The sequence below is a fragment of the Sceloporus occidentalis genome, unplaced genomic scaffold, assembly GCF_023333645.1.
Source record: "Sceloporus occidentalis isolate IW3139 unplaced genomic scaffold, rSceOcc1.0.p SCAF_1, whole genome shotgun sequence".
NCBI lineage: Eukaryota > Metazoa > Chordata > Lepidosauria > Squamata > Phrynosomatidae > Sceloporus > Sceloporus occidentalis.
The window spans coordinates 141,953,559-141,980,078 of NW_028316981.1; the positions used below are offsets into that span (position 1 = coordinate 141,953,559).

Sequence of the window (26,520 nt, forward strand, 5' to 3'; positions counted from 1 at the left end):
CTAAATCCACTCTCAGGCCTAGTAGCTTTTGCATTTCTTAGCTTTTCCCATTATAATATAGAAATATTGCTATTTTTTAAAGACTTACTGGAAATTCAGTGATGAGAAACAAGTATGGTATTTTTTATTTTTATTATAAATAACATGCAGATGTTTATAAATATAAATAGAACCACTTTGATTGTAAGCTCTTCAGGGCACAGATTTGTCATTTTTGCCACTTAGCACAGTAGTTAAGACGTAGGAAACTCAGATTCAGATCTCTGCTCAGTCATGAAACTCAACTTCCAGAAGGCCCTCACATGCCTGCTCTAGGCTAATAGGACCAAGTAACTGACTCAGCTACAGTGTGATCTCTTCATGTTTACTCAGAAGTGATTGGCACAGTTCAAATGGACTTGTGCCCAAATAGATATGCACTGAACTTTGGCACAGGAATGTTTCTCTTTCTCTACTGAATTTGTTGTTGTCCAAAGGCACATGATACAACTATCTTCCTGAAGCTTAGCAGGCTTAGGTCTGTTCAGTACCTGGATAGGAAATCTCCTGGGAGTGCCATTGACAGTACTACATATTCTCCTGAAAAAAGTCAGGATATAATTTTAATTAATAAATATGCAGCTCTGGAAGAACTGACCTGACTTTGATTTCTCCACTCAAATCAGGACTTCTTAGCAATAACTTATCCCCTTCCATGAGACCAAAATGCCTCAGGGCAAAAAAAAAAATCCTTAAAACAGTACAGTTAATAATAGCACAGTAGGATAAAAAGTATATGTTATGGCCCTCATCAGTGCATTACAGCAATAAGCTTCAGAACTCTAGAACTAATAAATAAAACAACACTGTCGCCTTCAGAATGACAACATATCAAAGGTAGGAGATCTTTGGCCCTTCCAATATTTTGGACCTCAGTGCCCAGAAAACCTAGCCAGCACTACTGATAATAAAAGATTGTGGAAGCTGTAGTTCAAAATATCTGGTGGGTGAAAAGTTCCCACTCCATCTTCCCTCATCCCTTACCATTGGCTGTGCTTCTGAGGGCTGAAGTCAGCAATATCTGGAGGACTCAAGGTTCTCCTTCTCTGCCATAAATAATTAAGATATCTTTTCCTTGTGAGCCTACTGCAGCCTGAGACCACTATGTGAGGTATGTAATTATGCCAGCTAAAGATATTTAGTCTTTCTTTACTGCAAATCCAAAATTCTTCACTCTTTCTTCATACGGAATTTGATTTCCATCTTTAAGAACATTTTTATATTCTCATCCTCTATGTGTTTCTCCACAGCTGCTAATGCCTCATCTCCACCATCTTTGTAATACTTCAGCAGTTCTTCAGCATATGCAATCCACACACAGTTGTGGCATCCACTCATACAACAGTTTGTGGGAGGGGCGAGTGTTGAAGGTATGGCCAAAAGAGGATCCTCCATAACCTCTGGAGAAACGGCCTCCTCTTGAGAGTCAGACTCTTTGTCCATCGGGGAAGCAGCATTTTGGGAAACATCATCCTTGTCATCTGCATGGATATGACGTTGTCCACTGTTGATAAGCATTGCAGGGAGCTGCCACATGGTCACTAACCTCTTGTGACAGGATCTGTCCAGGAGCAAGGACACTGTAGCACTGCTATCCTGGGGATGCTTGTACAGATAAAAGCACTCCTGGCAAGAACAAAAACAGTATTACATTCCAGTGCTATATTTCATCTCCTCTCTCCAGAAGTCAAACCAGTCCAGGAACTGGCTTGTCAGATTTCATTTATTCCCAAAAGTTGTAATGCAACTTTCAACACAATACTTTTATGAGAATAACAAAAAAAAAACAATGTGATACAATAATAAAGCTATCAAAGATGACTAAAACAGGGGTAGAGAAGATTTGTTTCTCTAGAAGTCCCACTATTCCATGCTGTTTCCCATGCTAGCTTGAACTTCTGGAAGATGGTACTGAAGACATCTGGAGGGTCAAAAGCTCCCCATCCCCATACAAAATACCAGCGGATAAAACTCATCAGCCACATATCACATGTAGGCAGGTTTTAAAAACCCATTTCAAAAGACCAGGATCTTGGTTTCAGCAGACTTTAGGTTCTTTCATTGGGTCCGTCTGTGCCATGGAAGCAACTGTGAATGTCAATAAGTCATTTCCCCCATATTCTCCAAGAGCTAAAATCTACCAGGTCCTGGTGAAATCATGACATATCTCTTGCTGTGTCTCCCTTTGTTTTATTATTTAAAAGAGACAATTTTAGGTCATTTTAGGTCCAAAACACACTGCAGAAATAATCTAGTTTGACACCACTTTGACTGCTGTGGGCTCAATGCTAGGGAATCCTGGGAACTGTAGTTTTGTGAGCCATTTAGCCTTCTCTGTCAGAGAGCTCTGGTGCCACTACAAACTACAATTCCCAGTATTCCCTAGCACTGAGCCAAGGCCGTTAAAGCGTTCTCAAACTAGATTATTTCTGCAGTGGGTTTTGGATCTTAGATGGGCATTTTTAAAAAAAATGAATTTCGTATATTTAGAATCCACTTTAATTTGTGATAGTGCAAAGAAACCCTTTATGGCTCCATCATCTATGAGGGCTAGTGGCCACTGCAGAGAGGACATTCTTAGCCCACCATCTTCTTTCCCACACAAGCCAGCCAGGCAGGAAGGCAGTCTTGTTGCTTAGGAACTGGTATTCATCATAATACTAATGGTAAGCACAGAGGCAATGCACAACCACTGTGACTAGTAGTCACTGATGGCCTTATGCTCCATGAATTTGCTTACGCTAGTCCTCTTTAAACACCAATTAAACTACTGGCCATTACTATATCTTGTTGCAGGAAACTGGATTAGTTGATTATGGCAGAACATCCTATGTGAGGAAGGATTAAAAGCAGTCTGAACTGAGGTGGATGGACAATGTCATCAACACATTAACTTAATGCTGTATAAGCATCATTATCAGCAGTATTATTGCTTCTATATTGTCTAAAGTAGCATGGTACATAATTTTATGTATTTATTTATTTTATATGCCACCTTTCTCCTGGAGTAAGACCCAAATAAAACACACAAACCATGCGCTGAAACCTACAAGGACAAAATCATCATGATCATCTTGATGTATATCCTGCATTTCCCCGAAAATGGGACTCAATTAGTTCCAAGAATGCTAGAAACATTATTTGACTTTTGATTGGTTCTTATAAAGATATATTATAGATGGTGTATTTTTTTTTCTTATGAACCAACATGGCAGTTAAAACAGTGTCAACCTGGATTATTTCTGCAGTACGGATGTAGCCCAGAAAGGTAAAGTTTCCAAGCTCTGACCATCATTCTTGGAGATGGGTGGTGACTGGGGGCCTTCCTTCCAGGGTTGGGAGGGAGGAGTTTAAAAAACAAAACAAAACAACAACGAAACAGGACTTTGTTTGTTTGTTTAAACCTGGATTTGGGGTTTAAACTAGTTTGTGTTTCTGTGTTTTGCATCAATGTGTAGGACTACACCAATATTGGGCTAAATCAGAAAATCAAGTAGCAAAATGCAGTTCTGATGTTATGGTCACTAGCTTAAATAATAATCATTCTTTTAAAAAGTGCTTTTTTAAAGCAAGTTGTTTAGGTTGAACTTGTGTTAATAGAAGGATTTGTTTCTGAATGGCATTTCTTGACTGTAAAATAAAACAATTTAAAAGAAGCAACTGACGCTGGTCTAACAATGAACAACTGCCAATGAACTGTTCAAGTTAATAGTTTTTTGTGGGTTTTTCAGGCTATGTGGCCATGTTCTAGAAGAGTTTATTCCTGATGTTTCGCTAGCATCTATGGCTGGCATCTTCTGAGAAATCCACAAACACTTTGACAACTTCATGAAAGCCTTCGACTTCACATTGTTCAAGTTAAAATGTTGAAATTCAGACAGTCATTGATGTCCCAGTAAAAGGGTTGGAAACTAGTGATATTAGTCAATTTAAAAAAAAATAATATGTGCAAAGGAATGCTGTAGCACCTTTCAGACTAATGAAAGAGAGAAGCTGGTAACATGAGCTTTTGTAGACTTGAGTCTCCATGCATCTGAGCACTTAGGAATTGTCCAAAACACTGTATTCCCCATCACCATGCATGGATGTGAGAGAGGGACAGTGAAGAAAGCAGGTAGGAAGAAAAGCAACACATTTGAGATCTGTGGGTGGAGAAGAGTGCTGAGGATACCATGGACAGCCAAAAGGACAAACAAATCTCTTGATCTCTATCTTGAAGCCAAGATGATGAAATGGATGCTGTCCTACTTGGAGAAGAAGTGAATAACTGGAAAAGACAATAATGCTGTGAAAGGCGGAGGGCGGCAGAAAAAGAGGAAGGCCATATGCCAGATTTATTTTTATTTATTTCATTTATATCCCATTTATTTATCATTTATTTATTCCATTTATATCTTGCCTATCTCCCCGCAGGGACCGTAGGCGGGTCACACATAAAAACCTTTAAAATTATTATAAAATTCAAACAAAATATCTATATATAAAAATCACATAAAATTAAAATATATTATAAAATCACATAAAATTACTCATGTTAAATGATGGTTAGACTCAATAAGGGAAGCCAGGGGCAGGAGCCTGTGACAATGAACAATGAGGCATTTAATGTATGCTTAATGTATTTTATGGATGTTTCATTGTTGGCCGCTTCGGTCTTTCTGGAGAAGCAGGAGACAAATATTATTATTATTATTATTATTATCGAACAAAGCAGTGGCGGACAGAGGGATGTGGAGCTCTCTAGTCCTCAGGGTCACCTTGAGTTGGGGCCACTTGAGGGCAGTTAACAACAATACAAATAATCAGTTTTAAAAACCAGGAGCATTTTAAATATAGTTTTAAAAATATTTATTATTTATTATATAATATTTATTTAATACTAGATTGATATCTCGCTGTTTCACCCAAAATAGAATGTTCAAAAGTCATTTGGTTCAAACCAAGTTTAAACCATGGTTTAAAGATGGTTAGCTTAAACCATAGTTTAAGGATTGGCTTGAACCAAACGCTCCTCTGAGGAAAGGTGAACAACTGATCAACTTGGCTGGCCTTGAAGGCGCGACCCCTCCTCTACGCCCCGCCCACCCATCAGTCTGAGGCTTAATCCCATTGGCTGAATTCAAACTGCCAAACGCTCACCTGCCCGGCGGATGCCACGCCCCGAGGAGGCCCCGCCCCGAGACCCCAACGGCCGCGCCAGACCGCGCGCGAGAGCAGCAACGACATCTCGGCTGCAGAGGCCAACCTCACGACTATCTCCCCGAACGCGCGCGCGCACCGCCCGCCTCCCAACCTACACTGACACCTCCACCGTCCAATCGCCGCGGGAAGGGGCGTGGCCAAGCGAACCCTTCGAAGAGGGAAAAGGAGTGAGACCTCCCAATATGGAACCTGAGCAAGGAAGCGGGGCAAGAGAAAAGAAAAGCTCTTCTCTGATTGGACGGTGACCCGGAAGTGGAGTCCCAGCACGTGGACGGTGCCTGTCTTGGGGAGAGATGGGGAAAGCGGAGGGAAGGGTCCGAAGGGCGCCTCCGTCGCGGTGAGTTCCCCGCCTATGGCTCTTCCCAGGGCGCATCCGCACTGTGGAGATAATGCAGTCTGGCACTCCTTGGGATCTGTAGTTTTACAAGGGCTTTAGTTTAGTGCCTCACAAAACTTCACATCCCAGGATTCCATAGGATGGAGCCATGGCAGTAAAGGTGGGGGCCAAACAGTGTAGACGCGCCCTTCTTCCCATTCCATGTGTCTGAAGGGAGGGCGAGGGCATAAGGAACAGTGGCCCAGAACCCACTGCAGAAATAATCCCAGTTGGAGGCCGCGTTAACTGCCTCCGCTCAGTGCTAGGGAGTGCTGGGAACTGTAGTTTTGTGAGAGCTCTGGTGCCACGATGAACTACAGTTCCCAGAATTCCCTAGCACTGAGCCAGGGCAGTTAAAGCGGCCTCCAGCTGGGTCATTTCTACAGGGGATGCGATTACTGGGGCAACCAGGCGTGACCATACTACACTGAACGTAGTAGGCTCACTACACAGGATTGCCTGCTCCCATAGCATGCGCCTGGCACACTGGAGGACATTTGTTGTTATTACTATTGTTATTATATTTCCTTATAGCCCACCTTTCTCCCCATATAGGCACTCAAGGCGGTGAGCAAGTATAAGACAATGCAATTTAAAAACAATGCTAAGTACATGAATATGAAACTAAAAAACAAAGATTTAAACAATTTTAGCAATTAAAACAGTTATAAATTAAAATGCAATATACTCCATGTACTGTAATATAATTTACTCAGCCAGGACTAGGCTGTCTCTCTCTGATCAGCCGCTCCCAGGCTGTGAAATAATGACCCGCCAAAAGAGATTCCAGGGCTGAGGAGGCTTTGAAGACCAGTGTCTAAGTCTGACCCAGATAATTTTACATTGTGAATTAAGATACTGAATTTTAGATGTAGATTGCTTTAAAATGTGTATGTCTTATTTATCCTTCTAACACTGTTGCATGTTTTAACTGATGTTGTTAATTGTTATTTGTTATTATTTGCCACCTCAGTCCATGAGGAGAGGCAGGTAAGAAATAAATGGTTGCTGATGTGGGATATCCCTTTTCCATAATACAGCATTGGGATTAATAATCTGGTCATTTTCCTCCTTATCCCAGCCCAAGAAGGTAGCCTAGGGAAACATACAGGGATGTTATCCCCCCCCCCCCCCGGCCCTAATTTGTTGTTTTTGTGTGTCTTCAATTCATTTTTAATTGATTGCAATCGTAAGGCAAACCTATTGTGAGGTTTTCTTGGCAAGATTTGTTCAGAGGTTTGCCATTGCTTGCCCCTGAGGCTGAGAGAGTGTGACTTGCCCAAGGTCAGGCAGTGGTTTTCATGGTCAAGCTGGGATTCAAACCCTGATCTCTAGAGTCATAGTCCAACACCACCTTCATGCTGGGGAAAAGTTTCAATTTCTCTTTGCATGTTGTGAATGTCTCACATAGGCAAGAACCATCAATGTCTGGCAGGGCAGCCTATTTACAATTACTGTATATACTTGAGTGTAAGTCAACTCATATATAAGCTGAGGGCAAGTTTTACGACCAGAATGATGGGTTTTGATATGATAAATTGAGGGTGAAACTTAGGGGCATCTAACAAAGGATATAAAGGATGAAGCAAAAGAAAACAGTGCCAAAGACGTACAAAATTCCAGCAGGCATAACTGTTTGTGCTCATACTAGATAAGAAAATAGAGGCGTTTCAGTGATTCCAGAGCAGATGACACTCTTGCCTTTCACCAGGACTTGGTTCCTTTTTTAAATGAGAGTTAAAGTACAGTACCTACATTGACCCATGGATAGGTCAAGTCCGTTTTTCTAGACCTATACATGAGTGTATACAGTAACTGTGCATGAGCAAAGATCAGTGCAAAAGCATTTAAATCGGGCTGAAACAGGGACCATGTAGCAATTCATGTTGACTGATGACCAGGCATATTCTGGCATTCCTGGTTTTGCTGGCTGCACTGGGAAGGAGGCTGAAGATGCTCCTTTTTACTGACCTTGTTTTTATGCTTTGAGAGCTTGGTTTAGGCTCAGGTTCAGTTTAGTGGCATATTTGTAGACCAGTTGGATGGTCTTGGGCCAAGCCATCATTTCTCAGTCCCATTTCATCAGCCTGTGTTGTAAAACTGTTGAATAAAATAATTTTCACTTTAATGTTGGAATGGCTGTATTAGTGCTTGAGACTAATGTGGGTCTGCTGCTTTAAGCAGCTGTTCTGTCCTTGTGCTGAAACCCTTGAAAATCCAGTACAGAGCATGTTATGAAAGTAGAAAAGAAAAGTGTCATCTGCATGCTGACCTAGTAATGGTTAGCTTCCCTATTGAAGCCAGCATGATGTTATGATTTGAGTGTTGGATTAGGACTAGGATTAGGATTAGTTACTTTGGCCCAGTCACACTCTCTTAGCATCGGAGGAAGACAAAGGCAAATCCCATCTGAACAAATCCCATCACAAAAACCCTAGGTTCGCTGTGGGGTTGCCATAAATTGGAAACAATTTGAAGGCACAGCATAACAACATCAAGCTGCTTTTAACTTCTCCTTCCCCAGCCTATGAGTTTCCACGTGTATTGGTCTAGGTCCAGGTTTATCGCCAGTTAGCATAACCATGCTTGCTGGGGATGATGGAACTTCTAGTTCAGTGGTGGCGAACCTATGGCATGTTAAGGAAAAAGCAACATGGGACATACAGTGATTGAAATAAAACATGTATGTGAGAGTCAGAGTGACTCAGCAGTAGCAAGTAGCAACCACACAGGTGTAAAAGATAATGGAATTAACAAGTCCTGAATGCCAAGGACAGAAATGTAAAGTGGTTAATTGAACACACCTGAGAATTGTTAAGTGGTCAAGGCTGAGATAATGAAATCATCAATTCTGGATAGAAACAAGAGAGCCAATGAGAATGGATGTACACGCCCACTGGGTGGATACTGACAAGAGTGGGTGGTATGATCCAAGGACTATATTAATGACTATGAATCCCAATGTATTTTGTGGGTAGTAGTTGGGTAGTAGCAGTGGATAGTAGCAGTGAGGAGTATTGTTGTGTTGGATAGTTTGGAGCTGTATATAGTAGAATAAAGTAGATCTTTTATATAAGACTACTGAGTTGTCTGGTGTCTTGGGTGAAGATACAAGAGCCAGCAGGATCCTGAAGAAGTGGGAAGACTTCTGTGGAAGCAAGAGTGAGAAGGCTTGGAGAGTTTGTCAGGGTCTTCAGCCTATTCTCTGTAACTCTGCTGCTTTTGAAGCAAAGCTTTAACCACTGGCCAAAACTGGTCAGCGTCGGTGCGCAACAAGGTGGTGAGTTCGAGCCAGAGGTGAAGAGCTACAACTCCCATCATCCCTGACATGGCACACATGCCAAAGGTGGTGTTCAGAGCCCTCTCTGTGGGCACATGCTCTGTCACCCCCAGCACAGACTTCAACAGAGTTTGTTACTAGAAAGCCAGAGGAACGTGGCATTTAGTGATAATAAGTGGGTTTTGGGTTGCAGTTTGGGCACTCGGTCTGTAAAAGGTTCACCATCACTGTAATCTAGTTCAACCAGCCTGGAAAGCACCAGGTTGGGGAAACTCTCATAACCTCTAACTGGAGCTGACTGTAGATTCAGGGCACACTTCTGATACCAACATGTGTGTGCTACTTGTTAGTGCTACTTGCATGTCTGATGTGAAAATTTGTAGGTCCTTTACAGATTTTTTTAAAAAATTTTTTTAGCCAAATGAAGAAAATCAACTCAAAACCAAAATGCCTGGACGAGCAAGAAATTCCATATCGCTTGCGGGAAATTATGAAGAGTCGTGAGGAACTGAAGAACCCCAAGAGCAAGAAGAAAATGAAAATAGGTAAAAAATAATCTCTAGCCATTTTTTTCAATATGCATTACAGAGTATCCTTTTGCCATAGTAATATTTATGCATATACGTACATGCACATAATTTTTGCAGTGTCCACTTTAATAAAATTATCTTGGAGAAGGAGTACAAAGGATGGTCAGATAGTGATAGTATAGAATATACTTCTCCTGTGCAGACCACTGCATTATGAATCACTTTTGCTTTCTATAAGAGACTTCATAATAACAAAATATGTCTAATAACAAGCTGAAGTTAACAAAACCAGATGTAATTTAATCCTACATTTGATTTTTATCATGTTTTTTAAAAATGATATTGTTGACCTGGAAAAATTTGACTGGAAGTATATAATACAATTGTGTGCCACAGGTCTCAGAAATTGTTTAATGTATTAGACCACTGTCAGATGGCAACTGTGCTTGCTCAGCTAGGGATGTTTGTTTTCCAGAGAGCCAGGCTAAAGAGTAGAGAGTGGTTAGAGGTCTTTCTGTCGCTCCTCCTGAATATTGCTTGACAGAATGAGACTATAATTGTCTGTGCTCTTGTCTCAGTGAACAAACAAAGGCCTGATATATCAGAAGGTGACATACCTGTGCCGAAATTCAGGAGGCATGAAAGGGAGGCAGAAGCTTCTTATGTGAACCGCATGGAGCGGGAAACTCAGCATGTGTTGTTCCTCACCAAAAACCAGCTGCAACGTGAGCCTGAGAGAGAAGAACTGGCCCAAGAAAAGTCTCAGAAGAAAAAAGAGTAAGTTTAAGGACGGATTATTTGTAGGACTTGACTTAGGAAGCAGTGTATATAGTCTAAGAGGGTGACTCTTGAGGTGATCACTTTAGCCAGTGAGTGCAGATTGGGTAGAAACATAGCGGAGCTGTTGATGACCCTGGGTGATTCTCTCATTTTAGTTTAATTTAGTTTAGTTTAGTTTATTATATCTGCCTTTCTCCCAACATAGAGACTCAAAGCGGCTAACATCAAATTTAAAAACAATACAATTTAAAACAGTACAATGTATAAACACAAAACTTAAAAAATAATTAAACAATTTAAAAAGCTAAAACAGTTATGAATTAAAATGTAACATGTCAAAAATAGAAAACTTAAAATTTAAAACACACAGCATTTAAATCCCAGCCCTTATCAGCTTGAAAAGGCCTGACAGCTTCCTTTGTAAGTAAAAAATATATTATAATGTTTGGTATCTAAAGTGTAACAACATGTTATAATATTCTTTTGTTGCCAATAATAATAATAGAAAAGGGCTGACAGCATAAGAATGTCTTTATCTGCTGCCGAAAAGATAGCAGGGATGGAGTCATCCTGGCCTCTCTAGGGAGGGAGTTTCAAAGCTTGGAAGCAGCCACTGAGAAGCCCCTCTCTCTTGTTCCCACCAAACGTGCCTGAGATGGTGGTGGGACAGAGAGAAGGGCCTCTCCCGATGATCTCAGTACTCTGGTGAGCTCTTAAAGGGAGATTCAGTCCTTCAAATAACGACCCAAATGCTAAATGTAATTAATGAGAAAATTACAGTTACTAGATTTCACCAGGGAATCTGCAAGATAACCAGCTTGAACTACAAGAAACCTCCCAAGAGAAGGGAAACCATATTGACCTCTTTGCCTCTAGGCTTAAGCCCCCAAAATTGACAGAGGTGAATTGTAGCCAGTAGATCAAACTTGATCAGGAAATGTTTAATTCATGATAATGGATTTCTCACTCCTCCACCCACCTAGCATTGTCACAAAACCAGCCATTTCAAATAAGGCAGCCTTGGTATGGCTCTTAAAATTCCTCAAGGCTAAAAGCATTGGAATCCTCAAAACCACCTCTGAGACCACCATAGGCAAGGAGTGTGTGTTATAAAAGAGATTTATATAAGACTGTGGAATAGTTAGTACACCAGCAGAGTCCCTGAGAGACAGTGAGTTGGAATGGGTAGATGAGTAGGAAAGACTAAGGAAATGGAAAACAAGGGCTGCATGCAGAAACAATGCAGTTTGACACAACTTTCACTGCAATGGCAACCCTGGTATTTGCAGTTTTATGAAATATTTAGTCTACTCTGTCAGTGAGCTCTGGTGCTCCACCAAACTACAAATCTTAGGATTCCATAGCATTGAGCCATGAAAGTTAAAGCAGTGTCAGATTTATTACTATTATTATTATTAACCTTTATTTATAAAGCGTGTAAATTTCATTATTCCTGTAGTGCAAACAAGGAAGTATGGTACCACAGGAACCTGTAGGCCACCAACAATACTCAGTGAGAGCTAATGAGCATTGGGAAGGATATGGATGTTCAGATTCATTGACGTTACTTTTGATATTTCTTCCTGGAATAAAATATTCGGCCACAAATAAGTCTTCCTATCTATCAAACTCTGCCCATGGTTTTTATTTGGATTATTCGGATTTTAGCATGTTAGTTTTAATCTTATAATGTTTAATCTTGTTTTAAGGGGGAGTACTGTGTATGGATGTATTTTAGTGTGTTGTACGCCACTTTGATTGCTTGGCAAAAAGTGGGATAAAAATAAACTACAGTGGTGCCCCGGGTTACGAAATTAATTCGTTCCGCTGTCAATTTCGTAACCCGAAAGGCTTTCGCAAGCCGAATTCCCATAGGCGCTAATGGGGAAAAGCCGCGATTCCGTGTGAAATCGCGCCGAAAAGCACCAAAAGTTTTTTCGTAACCCAAAAAAACTTTCTTAACCCGGAACAATGTTTTCCAATGGGATTTTTTCGTATCCCGAAAATTTCGTAACCTGGGTATTTCGTATCCCGAGGTACCACTGTATTTATATTATATTATATTATATTATATTATATTATATTATATTATATTATACTATATTATATTATATTATACTATATGAGAGAGAGAACAAGGCTCTAATGGTTTCTTCCAGCAGAGAGAAGAGGTGATAAAAGCATGATGGTAATTACACCTGCCCCTGTCTATTTTTTTCCTTACAAGTAGCATATCCTTCCTCTGCCTAGAATGGATATTTTAAGCTTGATCCTGTCAAGATCAGCCAACTGTAATTCCCAGGGTTCAACGGAACATATTCCCAAACATGTGACCATGGATTTGCATTGAGTGGTTGACTCTATAACATGAATGGAGTCCTCTCTAACATGTTAAATAGATGTATGGGTGTTCTTTCCATTCTGTTTGGGAATCGCAATAATATTCCTATACCTCTCTCTTGAAATGCTTGTGTGTACTTTAATAAACTTTGTTCAACAAAACTGGTTCTCTAGATTTCAGAGGAAGAAGATGGATAAAATCCGCAAACAAAAAGAGGAGAAAAAGGCAGCAATGCTGGAAAAGGAATTACTCAAAGGTAGGTCTTGTTGTTTTTTTCAGTAGAGGGCAAAATTTTTGAAGAACAACACAAAACTTTGTTTCATGTTTCTGTACGTTTTAAAATCTTAGAATTTTTGTAGATGTGTCCTGCCAGGTTTCCTCCTGAGTATTGTTTTGAAAGTGTTTCTTTGCTATGGGTGACAGTTATTTCAAAACATAATACAGTACATTTCTTTCTGCTTTGGAAGAACTAATGATCCCTATATAATCATAGTTGCTTACAGAAGAGGCACATAACATAAGATTATACTGTGTAAAATTTATAAACCATCCTTCATCCCCAAGATCATATTGTGAATAAATTTTATAAAAATACAAATACAGTGTGCCCACACCATACGCGGGTGCACTATACGTGGCTTTTATCTTACGCTGAAGCCACACAACAAAAGGATGAATGGTGCGCTCTGCCGCAAGCACAAGCCCTATTATATTGAATGGGGCTCGAGCATACACGCTTTTCGCCTTACATGGGTGGGAGTGGGGGGTGGAATGGATCCCCTGCATAAGGTAAGGAACCACTGTACGGAAAACAACAATTAAAATTACAGAGGAATAGAAAACTGTTGAACAAGAAAACAAACAGGTCTACCAGTCTTTTAATAATTCCCACATTTTCTAAAATATCTGGGCAAAGATGTTTAATTTGGTGTCAAAAAGAAAGCATAGTTGTCATGAGTCTTATTTTCCTTGGGAGGATATTACAAATTCAAGGTGCCATAACAGAGGAGGCCCTCTCCTTTTACAATTCTTAACATTTGTAACATATTTCTCCTACTGATCTTAGTTGAAGTCTTTGCTGAAGTTCTTAATACATAGGCAGGATGTTACGTAGGCAGGATGGTATGGCAAAAGGCATTCCTTCAGATAAGTTGGGGCCAAAGCTTTCTAGGACTTAAAAAGCGACAACCAACTCCTTGAATTGGATATAGTACCACAAACAGGTAGCCTGTGTTATTTCTTAGAATTGTTGTCACATATGGCTCCCTTCAGGTCAGCATATCAGGATCTTAGTACAAATTATGAGATTTATCTGATTGTCCCTCATCAGATGGGGTTGCAGTGTACAGTCACCCCTCCTTTTTCATGGGGGATCCGTTCCAGACCCCCTGTGAAAACTGAGTTTTGCCTATATTCTAGCCCTATTGGCTTGAATATAAGTGTGTGACTGCAGGAGCGCTTGTGTGCATGTGCCCCATTATTTTCCCCTCTGTTCGTCCCTCACACATAAGCAAGGGACATGGGCTCGAAAATCAAGTGAACAGAGGGAGGACTGTACTCTGTTTAGAAAGCAGTTCACATAAACAGAATCTAGTTTTATATCGCTTTTGAAATACTGCCGTCTTAAATTGAGACTAGTCCAACAAAAACATATTGAGTAGAAATAGATAATTGCACATCATTAGGATTGTGTAAGGTTGGAAGAGCGGAGTCATATTCACTGTGTAGCATCTTAAAATGGAGTACAAGTTAGATGAGAGAGGCTGTAGCATCAAGAACCCTAGTAGACCATCAATGTATCTTAAGTAGTTGCTGCCAAGCAAATAATGGCCCATATTTATCCAGCAGAAATTATAACTGAGTACTGGCTTTTCTAAGTCAATTATATTATTCTTAAACTGCTGGACTCTACCAAGTGACACGATCCCATCTAAAAGGGGAGTTATAATACTATGTGCTTGCATTGTGAAAAATTCTTCGGTAAGACCAGATGCATTTGAACTGAAGCTTAGTCAAAATTTCTATGGCAAAGTGCCAACACTCTGCTCCTCTTTTTGCTTAGCAAAGTAGTTAATCTGCAGGTTCAGACTGTGTTTGTCTCGTATCATGCCATGGTAAAGGAGAGTCTGTGATGGATTCTAAGACTTCAGGCCAGAGTCAATTTGTACATGGATTTCTTTAGAGCTGTTTCCATCTCCTCCATTATGTATCTTCTCATTCTTTTCAGACTCAGTAAAGTTTGGAGAAGTTGCTTTACAGCCCCCAACACTTACAGCAAAACCCAGAAAGAGTAAAAGCAAGGTATGTTTGGGTTACAAAATTCTAGTTATATTTTCTTAAAACTCTGCCAGTGGTAACTGCCTTTGCCATTAATGTGGAAAGGTTTTGCTTGGTTAGCAACTAACCACAGGAAGAGACCATTGATTGGTGTTACCCTTAATGTGTTAACCACTGCCAAAATTCGGAATAGTCAGGACCCTGTTCTTAAAGTTGGTCCTGTGTTTGCCATCATAGTTGAAACCATAATCTTTTCCTCTTCATGCTTCTCTAATTTTTAGCCAATCTGTCTTGTCTTCCAGGCTGGCCAGAGACAGCTTCTGCTCATGTCTCTCTTAGGATCTGATAGTAAAGCATCTATCCCCAAAGCATCTCTAGCTCGCCAAAGGATTGTGCAGGAGGAACGAGAACGGGTTGTACAAGCCTATCGTGACATTAAGAAACGCAAGCAGCAGCAACAGTTAGTGGCTGAGAGCCAGCTTGCTATGGACAAACTAAAGAAGCCAGCCTGAGTTGTGGGAACACTTCCATTGTGACAGAGAACACCAAATTGCTTGGATACAAAGATAGAACAGAGGAAAAGACTGCCGTGGATTGCAGTAGTTCCTCTTTGGCTGAGTGTACCCAGCCACTTGGGCAAACAGAGTGGACTACTTTGTATGCAATGGTTAGCTACATAGCTTATTGAACTATATGTATTACTTATGAAAGTGGAGTGGATTCTCTGTGAGGCAGCTTTCTCAAACTAGCTTTAGAATGTAACAGCAGTATGAAGATTGAACACAGTTGTTGTTGTTTTTTGTGTGGCAGCTGCCAGGAGTGAGAGGGTGCAGAGGGCCATACCGAAGTTTTTAAAACTTTTAATGTATTTCTTTTTAACAAGTAGATTTTCTGGCTTTCAGAAGGTCTTCTCGGCCTAAAACAGCCAAGTAGGCATGACAAAATATTTCCCATTTTCAGCATGTTTAAATGGAGGACAAGTTAGATGAGAGTGCCTGTAGCATCAAGAGCCCTTAGAAGACCAAGTATGTATCTCAGGTAGTTGCTACAAAGCAGATCATGGCCCGTATTTTTCCAATAGAAACAGCAGCTGGGTACTGGCTTCAGCTTCTTTTTGAAAGTCAATTCTGTCACTCATTTTTGTAGTTTTAAAAAAACATATTTTCAAAAAGAATGGGAAGAGCTGTGAGGCTCCAGAAACAGCCTGGTAGGGGTCATGGACTGCATTTTGCCCAATCTCCCCTCCCCCAGTAGAAGATAACCATTCCTATGTGCAGTCCAAAAATTGATATGATGTGTTTATTCTGCCCTCCCCCAGAATCTGTTTCAATACTTATAAGACTAAACCCATGACTTAGTAACAGGGGTAGTATTTGTGTGGCCTCCTAGCTAGCTATTTTTGGATTTGTTGTTATGTTCGCTGCCTTCAAGTCGACTTTGATTTATAGCAACCCTATGATTTCGAGGCCTCCTAATCCAGTGCCCCTGTCCTCAACAGTCCTGCTCAGATCTTGCAAACTCAGGGCCATGGCTTCCTTCATTGAGTATCTATCTAGAATGCAGTCTTCCTCTTCTCTTACTGCCCTGCACATTATTGTATATTCTCGTGAGTTATGTCTTCTCATGATATGGCCAAAGCACAATAGTCTCTGTTTAGTCACCCGGCTTCTAGTTAGAGTTCAGACCTGATTTGTTCTAGGATCCATTTATTTGTCTTTTTAGCAGTCTACAGTATCCTCAGAATTACAGCATTACATCTCAAATTAGTTTTTTTTTTCCTGACAGTTTTATTCACTGGCCAGCTTTCACACTCACACATAGAAATTGGAAATACGAAGGCATGGACCATCTCAATTTTATTATTCAGTGATATATCTTTACAGTTTAGGATCTTTTCAAGTGACCTCTCTTATCTAGTTGGATTACAGCTCTTACAGCCCTCAATATAGAGCCAATATGGTATACTGGTTTAGGACTAGGAATCTGGGAGATCAATGTTCAAATCCACACTAGGCCATGGAAACCCACTGGGTGACCTTGGGCCAGTCATACTCTTTCAGCCTTGGAAGATATCAATAGCAAACCTCCTTTGAATAGATCTTGTTAAGAAAACCCAGTGATAGAGTCCCCAGACATTGGGCAAGTTACATTCTCCGTCTCAAGAGGATGACAATGGAAACTCCTCTGAAGAAACTTGCTAAAAGACTCCTGTAATAGGTTTGCCTTGGGGTTTCCATAAATTGGAAACGACTTGAAGGCACACATCACTAAGCAACAAAGGTGGGAAAGACTTGAAGGCACAGAGCAACAAATTCTCACTATGGGCTATGGTGGCTAGGGCAGATGGAATTTTAGGCCAAAACAGCTAGAAAATATCTTGGTTGAGAAACTGTTCTCTGTTAGAATGTTGCATTTCTTTGGGTTGTGTCTCCTTTTGCTGTGCCCCTCTTGAGAGTATTGTTCCTAGTTTCAAAAGCAGAGATAAAGAGACATAGGAAAATGATACTATTGTTATTTAGCTCTCCATCTCCTGCTTAACAAAAATGATCCTTGAAGGCACTCTTCACTTTGTGGAACTGCTTCTGGGGCAGAAGTGGGTGACATGGGAGATTATCGCACTGCGTTCTGAGAACGTTCTCATCACGTGATGAGAACGGAACACATTTGAGTATACCACACGTATGTGTTCCAATCGGGTTCTCAGAACGTTCTAAATGTGTTCCACATGTGTTCCAGGAGGGTACAGATCGAATGTGTTCCCAGCGAGCTGAAACGTGATGAGAACGTTCCAACAGAGGTGTGTGCAGTATTCTTATCCGTTCCCAAACCTGTTCTCTCATTCCTCCGTCGCCTGATTGGCTGAAAGAATGCCCTTCTCTTTTAGTCCTCCAAAGTCCTAGAGCGTACTAATTTTTTCTTTGCTCTCCCATGTATGACGTGCCCCCCTCTTTGACAAAAGGATTTTATCCTATTCTCTGCATACACACGTGAGTTTTTTTTCTGTGCACGGGCACAAAAAAGCAGAAATGGAGACATTACATAGACATAATGCATAGCACTAACTACCACATGTTGCATGTTTGCAAACTGTTACCGAGTCGCAAAAGCCGAGGGTACAAGTGTCTCCGGAATTGTCACAGAGTGACTTCTGTTGCCAGCATATTGCAATGTGTCTAGACATATTTATCTCTGGAGTTGTGTAAGTGACCCATCTCTGTTGTGTGTACGCACAATACACCATGATAACAGGGGGCTGGGGTTTAAAGGACATCTGGGGTCCGCAGATGCAGAGAGACCAAGGGCTGCACAAGGAAAAGGGGGAAAATATTCTGAGGGGGGGGGACCTGAAGGTTTCTCTGTTTTTTGTCTTTTTAAAACCTCTTTCGGGCTCTGAGGATTTGGGGCTGGGCTCCCTGCGTGCTTATGACAGATTGGGCTTTTTCCAGCTCGGCTTTGGGGCTTCTCCTCCCCCTGCAGATGATTGACAGAGGAAAGGGAGGCATTTAGGGGCTTATTTAGACTGGGGATTGGTTGTTCAGGGTCACATGTGCGGAGACAAGGAGACTATTGGATGGCCGGGTTTTGGGTATTGAAGCCATGGAGGCCATAATGGATGAGGGGTGCTGGAATGCTGGGAAATATATGCAAAATAGCTTTAAATTTTGGACAAAACGAGCTCATAACAGCAAAAGGAGCGGGTTGTTGGAACCAGGACCAATGGTAGAGGATCGACCATAGAAAGAGATGTCATAGAGCAAGGAATGGTGATACTCGCCATGACACAAAGGACAGTGTAAATGTGTGGGGTCTAGGGTGCTCTTGATGCCAAATTGCTCAGTCATGGCTCCTGTCATGGGAGCTCGACATGACGCTTTATGTTGTCATCCTTGCAGGTGACACAGTCATGAAATGAGTTACAGTTTCAGCGGACAGTATTCTGGAGCTGCGGCGAAGCATCTCATGAGATGCCCCACCGGGCAGCCAGAAGAGCGCTGGACAATATGACCCTGTTCTCATACTGTGTGACCTACAAGGATGACGGTATACTGCGGCCTGCACAAAAAAAGAGGCGGGGAACTTCCCCGCCTCACATTCTGGTAAAAGAAAAGAAATAGAAAAAAAACCCTTCCCTCCCCAGTGTCCCCTGAAGGTCTCTTCCATTTTGGGAGAAAGGGTGGGGGCCATGTAGAAATGCATGCAAGGCGGAGTTTCCCATACTATAGACATCCATAGAGGGTGTACCGGGGATTGGCAGCATGCTGGGTAATATGCAAATGGATCTTGTTCTTTGAAAAGCATGAGCAGCCCAAAGAAGAGTGTTAATGAAGCCAAAATTACATCTCAGGAAGTGGGTTTATGTTTAATGTTGACCATGGTTTTCATTGCTGGCTGGTAAAATTATTATCAAAGAACTGTTCTCCCTCCAGCATGTTAAAAAAGGGTTCATTTCTGGATTTCAGGAATTATGTTCTTTTTCATCTGTAATCTGTTATGCATTTGAGAAATTATTTCATATTCAGAATTTAAATAATATTAGAATTTGTTTATAGTACTGCACAATTTGCCACTCAAAACTTACCATTGATGATGGATCATTAAGCAACCATGTATATCAATACTCTCTGCCTGAATATTATTATTATTATTATTATTATTATTATTGTTAAGCATTTGCGAAGTGCTGAAAGTTTACACAGCAATGTATTTACATTCTTTTTAATTGGGATAATTTTTTTTTAGAACATTTCTACTTGCATGTATAGAATAACATGTATGGCCACTCTACCATGCATTTTGGATTGTTTGAATGAAGACGCTTCTTGGTCACAAAGTATATGTCAAACATATACTGTCAAACAGAAGCAGTATGATGCGGGCTACCTTTACAGGGGCCTACTGGTAATATGTCATACCACCATCTACCTTGAATGTTTGGAATGATAACTTTTCACAGCTAAGCGAATTTGATATCTGGATGAAGGTTGTTATGTTACCTCTATCTTTATCAAACTATGTACCTTTGATGCTCTTGGCTGTGTGTATTTCCTATACTTGGTGGCATGGTATTCAAGAAATTATCACTCTGGCAGTCCGAACAGGTATTTTTATATAGAAGTAAAAGACACTACTGTTAAGCATGGTAACAGATGCGAGTTATTATTTATAAATTGCATTTATTACACTGTGACGCAATACAACAAAACAATCTTCTCAATCTGTAATAACAAACAAATGATTACCCAGAAATTGGGGAATCATACTTGTTAAATATAAAGTCTGGTTCCCTTGGAACAACATACTTGTAACATATTCAACTTTGGATGCAAGTCAAAAAAAAGGTTTAAACAAAAAATCAGAAATACCCTTTAAAAAAAAGGACAACCAAAAAATCGTTATCATCGATGCATGTTGTTGGATATCTAAATAATAGCCATCTTAATGGCCCTTATTTGAACAGTACAGACATGCAGTCTAGAAATCAAGATTCATTTTTATACATTGTCAGTGTACTTCACCATGTACATGTTGACATGATTGTAAACAAGAAAATAATATAAGCCTTACAGTACTGAATTTTTTTCTCTTTTTTTATTAATAAATTTTAATTATAAAAACATATGGTTACAATCAAATAATGTTGTATACATTACACATAACATAAATACATTAATTACACAGTTTGCAAGAAGAAATCCCATTTAGACTTAACTTACCACTGCCTATCCACCTTCCACTCAACTTCCTTTCTAAATCTTTCTTAACGTCCCTACCTTCGCGTCCTTAACTATTCTAGTTACACAAACCCGACCTACTCTAACTCTACACTTACTTCATCTCTATCTTCAATTCTTTCCCTGGATTTCCTCCTCTTCTCTTTTCTTCTCCTTTACTTACTATAAATTTATATTAACATACACAGACTTACTCACATACATACACATAAATAAAAATGACTTCCTTTCACCAGTATTTGTTCTATTATTGTTTGACATGCCTTTCTTAAAATACAGTATTATTACAGTCCAGATCCCTATACCCTAAATAACTGTAATAACATTATTTTATAGAGTCTAGTCTCCTAAAAATCTAAATTTCTAAATTTGCAAACAGATATCTTATTACTACCTAAAATTCAAATATAGTTTATATTAGAAATATCCCAATTTGAGTTCAAAAATTTATAAAATCTTTCCCAAACTTCTTCATTTTTATCTATAGATTGATCTTTCAACATTTGAGTTAGTTTGTCCATTTCTATTCCTTCCAACACTTTATAAATCCATTCATCTATTGTGGGGATTGTTTGGTTTTTCCAATGTTGAGCATAGCATATTCTTGCTAACACAACCAAGTAAAACAACAATTTTTCCTCCTTCCCTCTAATTTCCTCTTCAGAGATCCCTAACAAGAAGCATTCTGGTTTGTGTTTAATTACTTTGCCCATAATCAAATTAATTTGGTCATTGATGGAATTCCGATATTCTTTAGCAAACTTGCACGACCACCAACAGTGGTAAAAAGTCCCAATATCCGTCTTACATTTCCAGCATTTATTGTTTGAATTCTTAGACATTTTTGCCAATTTTGCTGGGGTTAGATACCAACAAAAAAACATTTTGTAGAAATTTTCACGTAAACTCTGAGAGACCGTAAATTTGAAATTATTCCTCCATGTTTTCTCCCATTGATGTAAAGTTATAGGATGCCCAATATTATTAGCCCAGGTTATCATTTGCTGTTTTACAACTTCATCTTCCAGGTCCCATCTTAACAGTAATTTATATGTTTTCCCTATTATGTTTGTAGTGTTATCTAGTAAACATTGAATTAATTCCGTCTTGTCCTGGGGTGGAGCAAACCCAATTTCTTTCTTGTCCGCTCTAAATTTCTCTTGTAATTGCTTATACGTGAACCAATTCATGTTCCAGCCTTCCTCAGTCAATTGATCCTTAGATTTTAAAGATAATTCGGAGTTCTTTATAACAGTGATATCCCTATATCTTATCCAGTCCCCCTCTTTGCACATCTCCCTTCTGTAAAAAGCTTCTTGAGGTGAAGTCCAGTCCGGAATTTTTGGTATAGCCCGGGTCCTGTACCTGTTCCAAACCTTAATCAATGAACCCCTAATAGAGTGAAAACCAAAAGATCTGTTTTGTTTTTCTTTCCCATAAATCACATAAGCGTGCCATCCATAGGTTAGCCCATCAGCTTCTATATCTAACAATGTTTCGTTAGCCAATAAAATCCAATCCTTGATCCATAGTAGGCAGCAAGCTTCGTAATATAACTTTAAATTTAGTAAATTTAACCCTCCTCTTTCTTTTGCGTCTTGTAATAATTTAAAGGTTTACATCCTTTCCAAATAAATTGTGACAAATCTTTCTCACATTCTTTGAAAAATTTATTAGAAATATAAATAGGCAAGGTTTGAAACAAGACAGTACTGAATTTTTAAGTTGAGGTACTGTTCACGAAAATTAACTATGTTGATCCCAGGTAAACTGTACTGTTATTTTTCGATTCGTGTATGGAACTTTATCTTATCTGAATTTAAATGTGGGATCTATGGTCAACTGTATCTCAAAGTACTGTATCCAACCTGTAAACATGTTTTCAATACCAATGGAGTTATAATAACATGTCTGAATACATTTAAGTGGTAGATGTTTTTTTCAGATGCAATGAAATTATATTCTCGATTTTCTTTAATCTTCCATTCATTCTCAGTAGTACTTTCACAATTTTTCTGTTGATATTTTCCTGGATTTTCAAGGAAGATTGCACTGTACAGACAAAAGATATATACGAAAAGCTTTTAATAAGACAGATTATTGCAATGTATTCTCTGTTTAACACCATATGTTCGTATATTTCTTAATATTAACTGTCTTGAAAGTACAGTTTTCATGATATTGAGTTATTTGGTATATAGATGTATGTTAGTAATACAGTATAAACCTTAATCCTTATATGACCACCACTCTATTTTGAAAAAGACAATGCATATTTATTTAAATTCACCTGACTTTTGAAGTTCTGATATATAGCTGGGTCCAAGATTTTGGGGTTCTGGCAAGATGTCACTTGCCAAAAGGATTCCCGACGGTCCCGATTTGATTCCACTAGAGCAAGGTTCATCAATAGTATCTGCATTTTGATCCATATAAAAAAATTAAAGAGATAACTACATCAGAAATTGTGCCTCGATCATAGTAAGAATACTCTAGGAAAACTGCAGGTCAATAATATTACTAAAAATGTTGGACATTAAAATTTCTCCCTCTTTTTGCAGATAGAAAAAGTAAGAAAACAGTGTGGCAATGCTGTTGTCTAATATATTTATCCACCATATGTACACCCATCTATCCCTTGCTATGTTGGAAAGGTACGGTGACCTCAGGCAGGGCTGGTAGTCCATTTTAGTATTGTTTTCTTTTGGAAGATGATAAAGGAAGTAGCCTAATATGATATTGATATAGTGACTGTCTTTAGCAACTGTTCCTTATGGCTACAACACTGGAAGAATTCCATGGCATACTATGCAACAGGGAGCCTTTACTTGTAAAGCTACAAACTTACCCGAGGGATTTTTTTCCTGGGAGCCATGGTTCCCGGCCATAAGCCACAGCTCTTTCATTAGGGAGAAAAAGGGTGGTTGTTTTTCTTTGGGGGGTGATGGCCCAAAACTATTCAGACTGTCCAAAAATGTATCACGCGTCTTTTTGAACTGTATGAAAACCTCTTCCACGGAGCTGTTGTAGCCATGCATGTTTAATTGCATTGCTAGCTTTCTGTGTACCGGTAGAACGGGTATAGAACGGGACCTCATGAGCGTCTTTAATTTTCCGCTTCCCCTAACAAATCTCAGGAGCAGATCAATCTCCTTATTTACCCATTTGGAACCCTTACTACGTGCCATCACTGGTTCCCAATAACTTCGGCCACTCCGAAATGTCCAGCGGGAAGAGGGATTTGCAACGTCATCAATGTGCAAGGATTCTTGGCGCCAAAAAATAGACTTGCGCCCCCTAGTGCTTGTACTGCAGAGCCGGGAGTTTGGGAGTGCAGCAGCTAAGTGCTACTGCAGAAGTTTGTTTCACAACCTCTAAAATTAAATTGCAAACAGTATTGTTTTATATTTGCTGTAATTAGGAAAGCCATGGATAGCCATGCAGAGAACGAAAGCAGTGCCTCCACACAAGCAAGGGGGAGGGTCTGGAGTGCCAATGAGGTGATGGCCCTATTAGAAATCTGGAAAGAGCAGAAATTGTAGACCAAATTTAAAAAAAATTACAGAAATTTGGATATATTTAAAGTTGTATCTGATGAAATGGCAAAGAAAAACCATGTCAGATCTGCCAAGGAATGCAGAAGCAAATCCAAAAAAATGAGATTTGAATACAGAAAGGTTGTGAAACATAACCAGAGAAGTGGAAGTAACCCTATTACATGTCCCTTTTATAGGGAACTTGAGGAAATCTTTCATGGGGATGTTAGCATCACCCCACATAGGTTATCCCGAAGTCTTAATTTTGAAAGGGAGGGGGCAACCGCAAATGTGACCCAAGAAACCGCATCCACCTCCATGACTAACACAGGCGAAGGAAGCACCCAAGAAACAACTAGCAGACAAGAGAGTGATGAAGGCAAGTAGCCCATCTCTAATGCCTGAAGATTTCTGCTATGTGCATGACAACATTATTTTGTTAAAATAACAAAGGCTTAACTCTTTTTTTCGCCTTGAATTTTTCAGATTCTGATGACACTTGTCTCGATGACACAATAATTACTCTACCTTTCACAATTTTGGAAAGTGGTCCTACGCAAATAGCAGGTAGTCATATATATATATTTATGTTAATTTCTGGATCTCTGTTTTCTTCATAAATATAGTGAACCTGTATATGTGTTCAAAAGAAATAACGTTGGTGTTTAATGCTCCACTTTGAAGGTGCGACTGGAGAACAATTGGGTGACTCGGAAAGACGCACGGATGATACAAGCGGTAGAAGCGATGGTAGGTAGTATCTGCTTTTCTAAGAAAATTCCTTGTCTAAAACCCTTTACATGATGCTACCATAAGAAATAAATTTCCTTCCTGTGGGCTTAATCTATTTTCACAAATTTTTAAATTTCAGTATGTAACGATCCAGAGGACGAACAACCCAATGTATTGATGTCTCCTGGAACAAGACTGCGTTTGAACAGGAACAGGAATTGTTGCGCCAGAAGAGGAGAACATATTGCGCGCACTATAATGCAGAGTGCAAGTCGAGAGGCCCAACTTACCCGGAGAACACAGGAACGGTTCATGGAAATTGTACACGACAGCATGAAAGACTGTAGGAGGACAGAAATAGAACTTTTAAATATTATGAAGGAAGATGTAAGGGGAAGTGCACAGGACAGACAGAGAATGTTGCAGTACATGGAGACCATGACTGAACTGTACCGGAGGAAAGTAGATCATGAATGTGCACTTCCAATGGGGCAACATGATACTATCACCCAAGGAACTACGCACACATCATTCAGGGCATCTCCGGGTGATAATCCTCCCTCAACACCAGGCCCAGCTATCTTAACAGATTTCCAGGAGCAACCATCCACATCATATTTTAGTGGGAACCGTCAAGGGAACAATTCCCCTGAACTCTTTGACGAACTTCCTCCTGCTTATGCTCCTGATGGTTGTCCTGTCAGTCCTAGTAGTGAAATTAGAGATGATGTCAACACAGTAGAGAACATAAACAGGGATGTTCAGAATGTTGTTGCAGTCACTGATCTCCCAGAAAATGAAGACTGTATTGGGACCGTGCAATGTGTGAACAATGCAGGAACAGCTTCTTGCAATGCGCAGTTGCACCTGTACCAAAACAAAATAAACCATGTAGTTCTTGTACTGGGAGGATGATCAAGAAAAAAAAAAATTTTCCCCATAAGGGAAACATATAGGGAAAAGGTTCTGTTTTGAAACCACAGATATGTTTCAGCATTCTATGTTTACCCTGTTACGTGCCCTTTGTGACCGATAATGAGGGACTTAAACCATTTCGCCTTGAACCAAATTAAAATTTGGTTTTCATGTTAAGAAAAACGTTTGTATGTCACCATGTGCATATGGAAATGTTGTCACATAATGTATATACAGTTTATATAGATGCATGCTTTCTTTACATAATGGAAAACAAGGCATCAGACCGAATTTTTTCAAAAGAAAAAGGATATTTAATCGTGTTTTAAAATGTTAAGATATATTGTTGATAAAATACAGCTGTGTTCTCAGAAATTGGTCTACCGTCCTGAATATACCTAAACATTTCCACAACAATAGCAATATTATTCAGCAATGGTTTCTAGAACAGCCTTCCTTTTGGTTTTCAAGTTTGGTATTATCCTTAATGTCTTCACAGTTTAACATTGCAATGGTAGGAACCATGATGTATTAATATAAATGTAATAGAAACAAGCCATTATTACACCTTTTTTCCCCAATATTCCCAAAAATGATATTTTTAACATCCATTGATCAATTGTATAACACTAGAAAATTGCTTTCCAAACTTGGGTAACCAATGAAACAAATCTATCACAGTTGGGTATTTATACCTGAAAATAATATATACACCACTAGCAGAACCTGATTGCAAAGAAAAAAGAATCTAAACAACCGTGATCCAACATTGCCGTCTGG

At 39.6% G+C, this 26,520-nt stretch overlaps 3 protein-coding genes across 4 annotated transcripts; 2 read left to right on the top strand and 1 right to left on the bottom strand.

The window, feature by feature from the left end:
- Positions 1-141: 141 nt before the first annotated feature.
- OXLD1 (oxidoreductase like domain containing 1) lies at positions 142-5,385 on the bottom strand. Its single transcript, XM_089539877.1, has 2 exons — positions 5,179-5,385; positions 142-1,665 (listed from the first exon to the last, which is right to left on the bottom strand). The coding sequence occupies exons 1-2, from the start codon at positions 5,263-5,265 to the stop codon at positions 1,210-1,212; spliced, it is 543 nt and encodes a 180-aa protein (XP_089396003.1). The 5' UTR covers positions 5,266-5,385; the 3' UTR covers positions 142-1,209.
- On the top strand, positions 5,282-18,710 carry CCDC137 (coiled-coil domain containing 137). Of its 2 annotated transcripts, none has more exons than XM_089539856.1 (6): positions 5,282-5,578; positions 9,315-9,442; positions 10,006-10,204; positions 12,722-12,804; positions 14,776-14,849; positions 15,128-18,710. In XM_089539856.1, the coding sequence occupies exons 1-6, from the start codon at positions 5,535-5,537 to the stop codon at positions 15,335-15,337; spliced, it is 738 nt and encodes a 245-aa protein (XP_089395982.1). In that variant the 5' UTR covers positions 5,282-5,534; the 3' UTR covers positions 15,338-18,710. The 2 variants fall into 2 exon arrangements, with proteins under 2 accessions (XP_089395982.1, XP_089395990.1); XM_089539864.1 differs by lacking the exon at positions 5,282-5,578 and adding an exon at positions 5,669-5,738.
- Positions 18,711-22,806: 4,096 nt separating this feature from the next.
- LOC149322338 (uncharacterized) lies at positions 22,807-26,040 on the top strand. The gene is made up of 4 exons (XM_089508048.1): positions 22,807-24,472; positions 24,580-24,660; positions 24,778-24,843; positions 24,965-26,040. Exons 1-4 carry the CDS (start codon positions 24,157-24,159, stop codon positions 25,738-25,740), a joined length of 1,239 nt encoding a protein of 412 aa, XP_089364174.1. The 5' UTR covers positions 22,807-24,156; the 3' UTR covers positions 25,741-26,040.
- Positions 26,041-26,520: the final 480 nt, after the last annotated feature.

Bases quoted from the DNA above. Each gene is read 5' to 3' on its own strand.
- LOC149322338 (XM_089508048.1), top strand. From the start codon at position 24,157: ATGGCAAAGAAAAACCATGTCAGATCTGCCAAGGAATGCAGAAGCAAA. The intron at 24,661-24,777 runs GTAGTCATATAT...TCCACTTTGAAG, and splicing joins TGGTCCTACGCAAATAGCAG to GTGCGACTGGAGAACAATTG. The intron at 24,844-24,964 runs GTAGGTAGTATC...TTTAAATTTCAG, and splicing joins TACAAGCGGTAGAAGCGATG to TATGTAACGATCCAGAGGAC.
- CCDC137 (XM_089539856.1), top strand. From the start codon at position 5,535: ATGGGGAAAGCGGAGGGAAGGGTCCGAAGGGCGCCTCCGTCGCG. The intron at 10,205-12,721 runs GTAAGTTTAAGG...CTGGTTCTCTAG, and splicing joins AAGTCTCAGAAGAAAAAAGA to ATTTCAGAGGAAGAAGATGG. The intron at 14,850-15,127 runs GTATGTTTGGGT...CTTGTCTTCCAG, and splicing joins CCAGAAAGAGTAAAAGCAAG to GCTGGCCAGAGACAGCTTCT.
- OXLD1 (XM_089539877.1), bottom strand. From the start codon at position 5,265: ATGTCGTTGCTGCTCTCGCGCGCGGTCTGGCGCGGCCGTTGGGGTCTC. The intron at 1,666-5,178 runs GTGAGCGTTTGG...TGTTCTTGCCAG, and splicing joins GCGTGGCATCCGCCGGGCAG to GAGTGCTTTTATCTGTACAA.